Here is a 14,511-nt window from a genome sequence, read left to right on the forward strand (position 1 = left end):
CGCCGTTTCTTGCCATCGCCCCTTTCCTTTTCCTTGTCAGTGGAAACAGTTCCACATGAAGGCCAAGAACTGGGCTTTGACTGACAGGCTGTACGAGACGCACGCCATGGGAGCATGTTATAGAGCACTGAGACTGTGAGAGCTCATCCTCACAGCTCACAACTGGCACTGTGGATGCCTATTGTTGCATATAAATATACATATTATGATATATTAATTAGTTAAAACACACTGGTTGTATGGATGTTCCTTGTCAATTTTGTTCTGAATGAATCACTTTTTTTTTACCATGTTTCTACTATTTGTTTTTTCATTTTGTCTTGTTTAAGTAAATGACAGTAGTTTTTGAGAATAAAAGAATATCTGGACACATGAAATTTGGTGGCTTAGTTTCCAGAACACAGCCACCAATGCACACAACAATGTAAAATGTCTCCCAGTGGGGTTCAGACAGTAACAGACTAGTATTGCACATGATTTATGCTTCACTGGGAGTAATGGGCATTTTAGCATTTCTGAATACAATATACTTCAACATATCAACCCATACAATTCTGTGCAAGTGCATATTTTGTTGGTGAATCACTATTGTAACTTTAGTCCGAGTGTTATGTCATTACAAACATAAAAAGTATTGTCGATTGCTTTCATACCTTCCATTCTTCCTCCAACACACACACACACATGAAAGAAAGCATCCAACATTCCTTTATTGAAGATACGCCCGTGGACACAAATGACACCATCTACAGCTTTCGCACACAGTTCAACATACACATGCATACATTCAACCCCCCGCACCCTTCCCCATTCCATAAGCTTACACTCTCAGTTTTGCACATGTACATGCATACATTCAAACATATTTCAAAACACTCCCCTCCCCACCCTTCCTAGATTCCACTATTCACCAGGCGGAGGCTTTTTTGCCCTTCTTCTTGATTTTCTTATTTTTCGTTTGCTGCTTCCTCATGGCTCTCTGATTCATCCAGGCAGGGTACTGTCCATGTTCATCCTTCTTTGTCTTTTTGTTGAAAGACTTGGACGCACTGCCCTCTATCTCCACGTACCCATCTGATGAAGAAATACAATACACACTTTTTTTAATAAATCTGTTCACAGAATGGAAGAGTGAAAACTTACTCTGATCTCAAGATAACATGATATTTAGTCATTTTGATTCAGAAAATGCAAAATAATTCGGGGGAAAAGACTAAAATGTAAAAATATATTCTACTGAATGTTTTAAAATGACAGAAAAAGTCTGACTCGCTACCAGTAATGATGGATTTAAAAAAAAAAAAAAGATTTCAACAAATTCAAGATAATTCTGTTCAGATATATTTAAGAAAATGTTCTAGATATTGATTTATAATTTGAAACACCTCTTTCTACTGTTTTTTTTCCCCTGGCAGTCAAGGGGATACTAATATGATATATATATATATATCAGGCTGCTAAAGTTTTAATTCATGTTGTGATATAAAACCTAATATGTAATCTGTAGTATATATAGTCTTCTAGTTTCATTCCAGCATTCCTGCTGCCTTAATCCCAAATCCATAATGTAGAAAGCAGGAACAGTGGAATGTGTTATCTTGGAAATAACATGCATTCAAAACAAATTATCATATATTAACTTCTGCTCTTTTAAACAACACAAAGGTGCCCACCTGCTGCTTTGACCAATGTCGGATGTGAATTTTAAAAGTCTTGTGGATGAAATCAAGTTATAGAACCAGTGTTCTGTGTCCATTACATGATATGACGTTGTCCATAACATTTCTAAACTCGTGATCGTGTATTTTTTGTTTGCAATGCATTCAATCTTTCTACATCATCTTTTGACAAGCTTTCTGAAAAAGCTGTAACAACAGAACGTGACTAAGATGTCTGTCCTGACCATACAGCAGACAGCTGGAAAACAATGTTTTATGTGTTCTTCAGTTTCACAATTATTATTAGTGATCTATTCACAAATATGTGATTTTTGATGGGGGGGAAGAAATATGTATAAAATTGTACAGGAATGAGGACTAAATGTGTATAATATAATATACATTGCAACCTATTAAAAGCAGAAGAAAGAATAGAAAAAAAAAGTTTAACAAATGTCCAACTGGACGGTGAAGCAAACTTTCAGGAAATATTTAACAATAACTACACATTATCAACATCTTAAAACATTCTGAACGATCTTTCCAGAAAGCCACATATAAAAGGCAAAGCCTCACATTCAAAAAGTATATGTGTATACCTCATGGCATGTTTATCAGTTTATTTATTTTGATACACAATTAAAGTTTAATCTGTAAAGTTATAAAATCATTTCCCATGTTGTGATGATAAAAATAAAACTGAACAAGTGAAACATTGAAAAAGGGAAATCAAGTAGACAGTTCAAAGTCACGTGGCTTTTTTGTGGAACAAGCAGCTGAGCAGTGTTCTGCTTGGCTGTATCATGCAACTTACGAGCCAGTGGGCTGTGTGAGTGTGTGTTATTGTTATGTGTTCATCATGTGATAATACAGTACCTTGCTTGCTTGTTGACTGTTGGTCTTTCAGTTCAGTTGCCGTCTTCACTGGAACATATGAAAGACAAAAAAGATAAATAATATCTAGTAACGACAGAACTGCATAAGGGGAGGGGGGCACAGGAATTCAGACCTCTGCCGGAGTCTGCACCAGTGGGTCACAGTAAATTATGCATAATTAAACATGCTTTAGCATCTGTTCAATATTTCCTCACACACAAGTCGCATTCATGTTGAAGACACAGTCTGCCCCTTTCCCTTCTGCAGTCCTGGTACTGTGTGGAACATTTTAATATATTGCATTTTAGATCATAAAAATAAGGCACATTTGTCAAGTCTGAAACTGAAAACTGTCTTGCATAAAAACTGCCCAAAGAAAGAAGAGAGGGTAAGGAGAGTGTGACACAAATACTCAACCAAGTCCATATTACTTATTATTAGATCTCGTGTATCCAAATGTAAGAAAAAGATTGAAGTCCATATCCATGATAAGAATTTAACAGCTGCTGATTTGCTGTTGCTCAGCACAGTTTACTCATTTAGTTAACAAAGCAGAATGAGTATGATCATTCAGAATGTTCAGTTTAATATTCTATTGATACTATTAATACCATACATCCGCAGAGCTAAACTTATAAGGAATAATGAAGCTGATACACAAGAGTGGATAATGAAACCAATTCTCCTTTCTACGTAAGTCTGATTTTGTGACAGATTATTCATGTAAAAAAGAGGTGTTCAACATACCTGTGACGATGTCAGACATGTCAACATCAGGGTTGTTCAGCACATCTTTTGATACTGTCTCCTTTAACTTGGCCACAATTTTCTTGTCAAATTTTTCACGCTTCACACTGCGCATCCGTCGCCGATGCTTGCTGCGGATACTTTTTGCCATCTGCCCACAGAAGGATGAAGAGGTGAAATATGGGTACAAAATTGTATAATTTAGCTTAAAAAATGAAATAACATCAATAATGCGAATACGATCCTTTAAGAATGTCAAATCAAATACATAACACATTTACTAAATATGTTTCTGGATACTAATATTATATTTTTAAGTTAATTACAACACTACAAATGAGAAAAACAAACAAAACCAAAACAACAACAAAACCTGTAGACTTTGCCAGTCTTGCAAAAATTGATGCACCAGACTTCATCAAAAGATCAGCAAAAAAAGTGAATATTGCACAAGAAAGTGATTACTTTCAAAGATTTATGTTGAAAAGAGAAAAAGGCAATGAACAAATCAAGTGTGATGTTTACTTTGTTCAGTATTACACCATCTTCATAGAGTGCAGTGCACCTAGCTTAGGTACAAAACACAGTAACAGTAACCAACACACATAAGAAACAAGTACTGTATCTGCTGCTCGGTGAGATAGAAGCATACAACATAAATCATTATAAATTGTTGCTTAATGCTTCCACTAGTTCCAGACAATGCATACATTGCATGACAGCTGATGTGGACCTGTAAATGATATTGAAAGTATTGAAACCAAATAACTACTGACACCAATGACTAACATAATATGATAATATCAGAGTGATTAAAGTTAAGCACTTTCAATGACATGATCCTGGGTTTGATCCCAGTCTTTGCCTGTTGGGTGGTTAAAGCCCAATAAAGGTTGAGATCCCTGATTTTTTTTTTCTTTTTTTTTCTGTCTCCCAGGTCAGTATTTTTGCAGATATGAGATATGCCAGTATTTTAAAGAAGTTAATTCATTTCATGTGAAAACATATGCAGAAGATTAAGTATTCAATATATATAATAATTAAATAAGCATATTAAAGATCCTGCAATCAGTATCACTAATATTGTTCATGTTTGTTGGGTTATTTATGTTAACTTTAACATAGAAGAATATACATCTATTCTAGTTTTGGGGCAACCTGATACTCCTACAGCCTTATACTCACACAGTCCCTTCTCCACAGTTCTTGGTTACTGTGTGAAATGGATTGTGTGCGTGTATTTGATATGTACTGATATAGTATACATGTGAGAGTGTGTGCATGTGTGTGAATGTGTGTGGGATGGATTCAGAGGGTCGGTGTGTGTGTGTGTGTGTGTGTGTGTGTGTGTGTGTGTGTGTGTGTGTCTTTGTGAAGTTTTGTGTGTGTGATCGCATGCAGTCTTCATGAAGGGCAGATAGATAACAGCCTCTTCAACTTGTCCAGTTGTTGCAACAGTTGGATGAGTTGTCAAAAATGGGTAACTACAGTACTAATGGACTATAAATCACTCTAGTATAACAACAGCTGAAGAAATGTGCCAACACTGATAATCATTTATTCAAGACTGTACAATGTGAAAAAAATCAACACTAAACTAATGGCTTACAGCTTGAGCACTTCACCGTACGCTGTGCTCACGGACCAGTAGCAGTGACAGCAGTGTCAGTTTTGTTACGTTTGTATATAAATTTCAAATGAGATTGTTCTATTCATTACTGTCCTGATCACAAGCTGATAATGATGTAATATTGCCGATTTAATTCATATAACCACCGCTACTCATGGAGAAACCTGGAAACTGGACAGAAATGTGTAAAACACATGTATAATCACACGTACCTTTATGTTCTGTTTTTCCACACGTGTTTGGGTTTGGTCTTCAATGAACACTATTAGCTTCCGGTAACACCGTTAGTTTCCGGGTCATGCGAAAGAAAATCTTTTGGCTCATTTTCAAACTTTTTTTTTGCAGAAAATATTTCCGCGATGTTTGATCTAGCGTGTGATATTTATGTCAGATAACCACGAAAAAGCAGTTCTGTAAACACAAGAAAGCAGAAATTTAGATTGTCCTTGATGTCATGAGTAGGACATGGAAGGGAAATCACTCCTGCTGCCGAAGCGGGCGACATGAAAAGTAAGGTGTTGTCCGGCGTTTGTCCGGCGGAGTTCAATGGACATTGTTGTGAGACCTCAAAAGGGTGCGTAGCAATAATGTTATATAAAAACCATAGAATAAGAAATAATGCCAAATTTTCGGCAGTGTCCTCTCAAGGCGGAATGTGAAGCGTGGGCAGTATCGTAAAAGTTTGTGGATATGGTCCAGTTTTCAATCCTAAAAAAGAACATTACTTCCTTTCATATATATATATATATATATTCTTTTCTCTTTTTTGTCAGTTTTTACAGCAGTCCAAACACACGCTCCTCACCAGTTTCCCCAAACGTGGTTGGACTATAAATAACTAGTTACTTCACTCTGTTGCTTTCAATTTCATATTTAATGTATTGTAATATCACTGTAAAATTATTGTAGGGGAGAAATGCAGAGCTCTGCACTTTGTAAACGTTGATTCTGATAACATAATTTGGGATTCAATGTTATGAGTGAACTCAGAACATTCATCTTGTCCATAGACACTAATATGTCATGTAGTAGTGTCTGCCTTGGTACATCATCCAGTAATCATGTTTGTAATGTTTTCCTGTGCTGTGGTGCAGCTGGCAGCATGTGTCTACAATAATGTCCTGTGAGGCCATCCTGAGCTTTCTTTAAGAAAAACATAATTCTCATTTATTTCATTTGTTCAAAGGATACTTACAACTACAAATTACATGTATTATCAAGTATTAATTTCATTGTTAATTAAATACACACACACACACACACACACACACAGAGGTTTTATTTATTTATTTATTTATTTTTACATGATATTGTTTGATAAAAATGATAATGATTATCAACAGAAGTATTATACAGTCTTTACTGTTGGTGTTTCTATTGTGGATTTAATAAAAAAAATTTTACTTAGTTTGATCATTATACTTTGATTTTTTTTTTCTGAAGGATAAACCATGCATTGAATTTTTACTCAGCTGTTTGGTTGCCATTGTAACACAATGAATAATTAATGCATAATATTTTAGTATTCTGTGCATCATCTGTGTGTGTGTGAGAGATAGACAGGCAGACACATGTCTGTTATGGTAGTTTGTTTCCTCAAAATATCACAAACATATATACTGAAATCAGAGAGAATCATGCATGCATACAAGATGTGAAATGCAGAAAATGCTTATGGTTTTAGTCATGGCATCATTCTCATCTCTGTTTTGTTGTGTCTGTTACATGGCAGTTAAACCCATCATTGTAATTATAATCAAAACTTGCTGAAAATGATTACTATTCTCTTTTTTTGTCTCTTGCACACTGATAAACACCTTATCCAAATTGTTTGAAAAACAAACTTCTCATTCTATTCACACAGCATTTTTATAATAACACAGCTAGAAAAGACACATGGTGCACATGAATTGTTCTTCAGTAGACCTTGAGTGGGATCCTCAATGTAGCAAACAGTTTCTTTCTTTTTGTAGAGATGTAGCTCCAATTTCACAAATTTTCTGAATTTGTGATGGAATTTCTTTCTTTTTATGTCTTCATACCAAGTTTACAAAATAGTCCACTGTCTTGTGGCTGTGGTTGAGAATTAATATAACATTCTGAGAAGATATACAACAACAACAAAATATATATATATATATATTTTCCAGGCAATGATGGAAGACATCAGCTGTGGGCTGGAAAGCAGACCAATTCCATGTGAACAGTGCAGAAATTCACCACAAGACCCATTCCCTATTGAATTTCGGGTGTGTGAGTGTTTCTGCATGTATAGAGTCATGCGCATGTTTGAATTGTGTGTGTGTGTGCGTGTGAGTGTTTACAGACTGGATTTTGCGTGCATGCTTCTGAACTGAAGATATAGTGAAGGTAAGTCAGCATTGGTGTGACAACGTTGGAACTGGTCATTGTGCCAGGCTCGAGAGAGTAATGTGATCATCAAATGTGCATCCACAACTCAGAACCACAGTGTTCCTTTATTGCGTGTGCTTTTTTTTGGCATTGTTGTACACACATGCACGCTTGCATGTGCGTGCGTGCACACACCCACACTTGTCTGGGTTTGTACTTTTATACATGTACCTTTTATTTACCTGTGTGCTAGCTGAATCGGTAGCATAAGTAGCATTGACTTGAAGTTATTTACCTTCTTAATGGAGAGAGTTACCACTCTTTTGTTGCTTTATATATAATGTTAATGTGTTGCAGTATGTGAGGAGGAGCATCCCAGGCCCGGGGTGTGTCAGGGAAGAGTTTGAGGAGCAGTTGCGCGGCTGTGACTGCCCACAAGGCTGCTGCCACCCAGACACCTGTGCCTGCCTGGCCCAGTTTGGCCTCAGCTACCACCCCCTCACTGGCCACCTGACCCGGGAAGCCGTGGGCTCTCCCTCCCTGAAGCCTGTCCTGGAGTGTAACAGTCAGTGTGCCTGTGACGCCACCTGTCCTAACCGGCTGGTGCAGCACGGACCCAGGGTGAAGCTCAAAGTGGCTCCTGCTGGCGCCAGAGGCTCTGGCCTGTTCGCCTGCGAAGACATCGCTCAGCTGACCTTTGTGTGTGAATATGCTGGAGAAGTGATCGGCTGTGATGAAGCACGGAGGAGAATGGAGAGGAAGGATGGTGGCATGAATTATCTCATCGTCTTGAGGGAGCACTGCCATACAGGCGTCGTTTTGACCTGCGTGGACCCGGAGCATGTTGGTAATGTTGGTCGGTTTGCGAACCACTCATGTGACCCCAACCTTGTGATGGTGCCAGTGCGTGTGGATAACAGCGTGCCTAGACTGGCGCTGTTCGCTCGCAGGCACATTGGTGCAGGGGAGGAGCTGACCTTTGACTACAGTGGTGACAGTGTTGTGGGTGGTGTGTCCACATCGGATGTTTGTCCAACAGCAGAGCAGAACCCTGTGAATAAATGTGACAGAGACAGTATACTGTGTGTGCAGTGTGGTAGAGACATTAGTCTGAAGGTTGAAGCCAGTGAAGGGAATGTGGCCGTCAGGAAAAATGACTGCAAACAAGAAGCACTAAGTTGTGGTGACAGTGCTATGGGTGGTGTGTCCACGACAGATGAGTGTTCAACAGCAGAGCAAAACCCTGTGGATGAACGTGGCAGCGCATCATGCGTACAGTGTGGTGAAGACATCAGTTTGAATTCTGATGGGAATGTGGCTGTCAGGAAAAATGACTCAAAGCAAGGAGCAGTGAAGAGTTGTGGCAGTGATGTGGGTGGTGAAGAGTCTACACTGCAGGTGTGTCCAGCAGCACAGCAAAACCCTGTTGATAATCATGAAAGTGCACTGTGCACACAGTGTAGTAAAAACATCATTGTGAAGGCTGGTGGGAATGTAGCTGTCCAAAAAGACTCCACACATTACATGCAAGGAGCAGTGAGGAGTGGTGGCAGGTGTCTGGATGGTGTAGAGTCGACATCAGCTGTGTGTCCAACAATGGAGCAAATCCCTGTGGATAAATGTGAAAGCACACGTTGCACACACTGTAGTAAAGACATCAGTGTGAAGGTTTGTGGGGATGATGCTGTCCAAAAAGACTCCAATGACTACATGCAAGGAGCAGTGAGGAGTTGTGACAGTGAACTGGGAGCTGCAGACTGTCACTGTGCCAGTGCCAACACTTCTATGATGGCAGAGCCTCAAATGTCAGATAAATGCAGTAGTTTGAATGTCAGTAATAAATGTGAGAAGAGTAACGCATCCTTCTCACAGGATTTCACAGGCTTAGCATGCAAGAGAAAAAGAAAACGAACACATGGCGAGGTTGAAGTTTGCTCAAACGATGGAAAATTGCCATGTATCAAAGCGTTACATTTGGTGGGTTCAGAAACAGACTTGAACCAGACATTGCTGAAAACATGTTTGTGTGGGACAGCTCGGTGCAAGGGATACCTACCATTTGACCCTCAGATTTTTAAGTCTTCATGATTCTTTGACTATGCTTTCTTCTGCTTTGCATATTATTATACATTCATGTTTACAAATCTGTTCCGTAATATTGAATGGTGTATTATTTTCAAATTATGTTAATCATATGTACAGTGAAGTGGTACATGCAAGAGTATCTTTTTAAAATCTAACACAATGACATAATATCATGACAAACTTACGATCGTTTCAGATTTCAGAAATAAAAATGTTTGTATGACCCAGACACTCTCGTCGTTCATTTATGGATTATCACTTAGTTTTTCAGAGGAGAAGATTAATGAATGGGAGACAGGAATAGGGTTGGGGTTAGAATCACTGTTCACATACATGTACACATACACACTCCTAGTTTTTACATTGTCTTTGAACTAGCGACATCAGCTTTTTGAACCAAAATATTCATCATTTCATACCTTGCATTTTTGCAATATTAAATCTGATGTAGACATGTGTGTTCCAAAATTTACTATAAAATTGTTCGATGTTGTGGATATTTTCACCCTCAGGAAAATAAAGGAGATTTGAGAAAGATGACTTCTGTTTGACAGCTTTGTCCAGGTTGAACTTACAAATAACATACATACATAATTTATGTGTAAACACTGAAGATGGAAGATATAAATATCATCAATGAATACTGTGAGAGCTCTATATTGCCAGTAGTGAAGAGACATTTAATTTGGCTGGATTTTGCCATCATGGACTGGAAAATCACTTTTGGGAAATGATTTTTATTACATTGTGTGTGTGTGTGTGTGTGTGTGTGTGTGCACAAGCACGCCTTTCAGTGTGTGTGTGGTTGTGCCTGTGTGCACATCTGTATAAATTATGGATCTAAGTAGTCCAAAAATGGTCACAAAATTACCAGTTTACATACGAGTGCATTTGTTGGGGGTGATGTATTCCTGATTGAATTGCTTACAGTGCTAATCACCTTAACCTTTTTTATATTCATCACATTTTGTATCCATTCTATTTCAGATGTCAAAAAAGGATCCTTTTTCCACAGTGGCAACAATGAAGTCACTATCCATCCATTTTCTAACTTCATGGGTCAAAAGAGACCCATTCTTTCCACAAAAGCAGTTCCTCTGTGTGTGCTTCAGAAGTCACATAAAACCTGTACATTTCCCAATCAAAACAACCCATCAAGTAAGTAAGGTATTACATTATTTGTTAATAATAGTTGTAAATCAGATATAAAAGAGTGAGGAGGGAGAGAGAGTCATAGTAATTGAAACTGATTAATCATTAAAAGTGGTTCACTATTTGAAGAAAAATAGAAGAAAAGATCGTTACATATTCTGGAATCATTCCAACAAGAATTCAAAATGTTTTGGCTCAAGATTGTGAGTCATAATATACCTTGGATGTCTCTGGGTCTTTCACAACCCAGTATGCTGATGAGATCCAGGGCTTTGCAGACAGGAATGACATGAAGAACTTCTATAACAGCCTGAAAGAAGTGTACGGTCCCACCACCTCTGGATCTGCTCCACTCCTCAGTGCTGATGGTTCTACCCTGATCACTGACAAGGACGGGATCCTTGAGAGATGGGCTGAACACTTTGACAGCGTGCTGAACCGCCCTTCCACCATCAATGATGAAGCCATCGACCGACTCCCCCAGGTGCCAGTCAGTGAGTCGTTGGATGCCATTCCAACTTTGGAGGAGACCCAGAAAGCTATACGTCTGCTATCCAATGGCAAAGCCCCTGGTTCAGACTCCATTCCAGCTGAGGTCTACAAAGAAGGTGGTATGGCGCTGACTGAGAAGCTTCATCAGCTCATCTGGCAGCATGAAGCAGTTCCACAGGATTTCAAAGACGCTTCCATTATACACCTGTACAAGCGCAAAGGAAATCATCAGGCCTGTGACAACCATCGTGGAATATCCCTGCTGTCTGTCGCAGGCAAGACTCTGGCCAGAGTGCTACTCAACCGTCTCATAGCGCACCTTGAGCAAGGTCTCCTACCAGAGAACCAGTGTGGCTTCCGGAAAGAAAGCAGGACTATCGACATGGTGTTTGCTGCCAGACAGCTCCAGGAGAAATGTCAGGAACAGAACGCCGACCTTTACTCCACCTATGTCGATCTGACCAAGGCCTTCAATACTGTTAGCAGATATGGCCTTTGGAGAATCATGGCGAAGTACGGATGTTCCAGAAAGTTCATCACCATCATACAGCAACTACACGATGGGATGCTGGCCCGAGTCCAAGACAACGGAGAGACTTCAGAACCATTCCCTGTCTCCAACGGAGTCAAGCAAGGGTGTGTTCTTGCCCCCACCCTGTTCAGTCTCATGTTTTCAGCCATGCTGACAGATGCCTTCAGAGATGCTGATGTAGGCATTGGTATCAGGTACCGCACAGATGGCTCACTCTTCAACCTCAGGAGGCTTCAAGCAAAAACCAACGTGAGGACAGACACCGTCAACGACTTCCTGTTTGCTAATGACTGTGCTCTCAACGCTGCCTCTGAAGCTGACATGCAACACAGTGTCGACAAGTTCTCTGCTACCTGTGACAACTTTGGCCTCACAATCAGCACAAAGAAGACTGAGGTGATGCACCAGCCAGCTCCAGGAAAGCCTTACGTTGAACCAAACATCTTCATCAACGGGCAACGACTGAACGCAGTGGACAAGTTCACATACCTGGGCAGTACACTCTCTCGCACAGTTGTCATCAACGATGAGGTGAATGCCAGACTCGCCAAAGCCAGCGCTGCCTTCAGCAGACTCAATAAGAACGTTTGGAACAGGAGAGGCATCACCCTGGAGACAAAGCTCAAAGTATACAAGGCCATAGTTTTCACCACACTGCTCTGTGGATGTGAATCATGGACAGTCTACAAACGCCACGCCAAAAAGCTGAACCACTTCCACACCACCAGCCTCAGAAAACTTCTTGGCATAAAGTGGCAAGAGAAGATCCCTGACACAGAGGTGCTCACTCGTGCAAACTTTCCCAACATCTACACCATCTTGGTGCAGGCCCAGCTGTGCTGGGCAGGCCATGTAGTTCACATGCCAGACCACCAGCTCCCCAAGAAATTGCTGTACGGCGAACTCCAACATGGCAAGCGCTCCCATGGAGGCCAAGAGAAGCGCTTCAAAGACACTCTGAAAGCTTCTCTGAAGGCCTTCAACATCAGCCACGACACATGGGAGCTGTATGCAATGGACAGATCAAAGTGGCGTTCAGCTGTCCACAAAGGCGCCAAATCCTGTGAGGCCAACAGAATCGCTGCAGCAGAGCAATGCAGACAGGCTAGGAAAAGCAGTGCCAGCAAGTCCACGACAGCCGCCACCATCCCCTGTCCACACTGTGTCAGAACCTTCCAGGCGCGGATTGGCCTGACCAGTCATCTGCGCACCCACAGAGCCCAACCCGCCCACCCCCAGGATGACTAGATGGTCCTCGTTGATCCCGACAGATGAACCACATGCTGACTGGACTTACATGTCAGTTATTTTGATTTGCAGACAGTATAATGGTGGAGGAAAACAAGGGTAGGCAAGCAAGTCTTTTTTTTTTTCCCTTTTTTATTTTTAAAGCAAAGTGGGGGAAACTTAAATTGTAATGGAGAGTCAATTTTTTTGCTGGATACCATTGCAGTTTTCCTCCACTGAGAGATTGGTTTGTTTTAAGTTTCATGGACACACCAAAGCATGCACACACACACACACACACACACACACACAACAAACAAATTTGCAGAAATAAAACCAACTCCAGAACCATTGCACACCCTTTCTTCTTTAAAGTTTATTCCAACACAAAAAATAATGATGATGACAAAATAACACCAAAAGAGAATTGTTTTCAAAATTATGCAGAACTTTACACAGCAAAATCAACGTTTTCTTCATTGCGACAGAAATTTCCCCTGGTGACCTGATTTGTTCACCTGTTTTCATTAAAGATTAGATTACCAAAGTTCTGCATTGTTAAGGAAGTGACTTTGCAAAATACTGTAAACACATACCGGTGCATGTGTGTGTGTGTGTGTGGATTTGTTTTTAAAATTTGTTGAGGATATAAACAAGAACAACTTTGAAAGTGTGTTATTTTTTTAATTGCATTTTTAACACACTCTTGCTGTTTCAGGTTTGGGTTTGTTTTTTTCTCTCTCTTCTTTCTTTTTTTAAATAATTTTTTTGTTTCAATGATTTAACAATTTCATCCTTGTCTGTACAACTCAGTTTATCAGTTTTAAAAGCTGACTGATTTGATTTATTTCTGTTGACCGATTTGGTTAGTTTTTTTGTCTGTGTTTTTGTTTTGTTTTGTTTTTCGTTAATGGGCTGCAAAGCCCACTTTCATACCTGTACAAAGGGGCTTTTACATGAAACATGTATGACCATTTCATGCCCCCATGAAGGCAGCTAGACTTATTTCTGATCAGTTAAAAAGACAAGAAATAATATTCAGCAGCACCAACATCACCAAATATGTACAATAATAACGATGATCATGATAACATTTACATAAGGATAGTAATATTTATAATAATTTTTTTAAGGCACCGCATCATGATTTTTAAAGATATTTTCATGAAGTAGGATCGAAGAAATATCCACAGTAGATCTGTTCACATGATTGATAGTGTGATAAAACCGAATTCTTGTTCCCTATGTAACCTGTGCAGTTTTGAAGTCCCTCTTTAATGTCTTTCCATATGTGTATTATATGTATCAAAATATTGCTAACAGATTGCTACTTAATGTCATCAGATGAATAATACATATAAATTGGTAACACCATGTCAGCTTTTATCTGGAAGAACACTTGTGAATTAATGCTGCAGACTAACTTGTGTTGTGAAAACTTAAATGCATGTTCAGATGAGCTGAGTGATGATAAACTGCAAACTCAGTTCTGTTAAAATGAATAATTTGCAAATTATGTGCTAATTTATAAACTGATCATGTGGACTTTTGAAGCACAAGACTTGAACTTGTATTTGTTTGTCTCTTGCACTGACTGGAAAAAACTTAAATTACTTCTGTCAAACAAATCATAAAAAAAGAAAGAAAAAATACACAGTAAAAACAAACAAACAAATATCACTTGTAATTTTTTAGGCTGATACATGCTCTGGAAAAACTTAAATTACTTCTGTCAAACTCCCAAGTCACATGGTATATAG

The 14,511-nt window shown here is 39.3% G+C and overlaps 2 protein-coding genes across 2 annotated transcripts; one reads left to right on the forward strand and one right to left on the reverse strand.

Annotated features, from left to right (window-relative positions):
* Positions 1-715: 715 nt before the first annotated feature.
* Positions 716-5,246, reverse strand: LOC143299535 (protein LLP-like). Its single transcript, XM_076612806.1, has 4 exons — positions 5,124-5,246; positions 3,282-3,432; positions 2,535-2,582; positions 716-1,074 (listed from the first exon to the last, which is right to left on the reverse strand). Exons 2-4 carry the CDS (start codon positions 3,430-3,432, stop codon positions 908-910), a joined length of 366 nt encoding a protein of 121 aa, XP_076468921.1. The 5' UTR covers positions 5,124-5,246; the 3' UTR covers positions 716-907.
* A 104-nt stretch (positions 5,247-5,350) lies between these two features.
* LOC143299534 (uncharacterized) lies at positions 5,351-9,888 on the forward strand. Its single transcript, XM_076612805.1, has 3 exons — positions 5,351-5,485; positions 7,062-7,160; positions 7,621-9,888. The coding sequence occupies exons 2-3, from the start codon at positions 7,065-7,067 to the stop codon at positions 9,349-9,351; spliced, it is 1,827 nt and encodes a 608-aa protein (XP_076468920.1). The 5' UTR covers positions 5,351-5,485; positions 7,062-7,064; the 3' UTR covers positions 9,352-9,888.
* The last annotated feature ends 4,623 nt before the right edge of the window (positions 9,889-14,511 follow it).

The sequence above is a fragment of the Babylonia areolata genome, chromosome 25 (assembly GCF_041734735.1).
Source record: "Babylonia areolata isolate BAREFJ2019XMU chromosome 25, ASM4173473v1, whole genome shotgun sequence".
Classification (NCBI taxonomy): domain Eukaryota; kingdom Metazoa; phylum Mollusca; class Gastropoda; order Neogastropoda; family Buccinidae; genus Babylonia; species Babylonia areolata.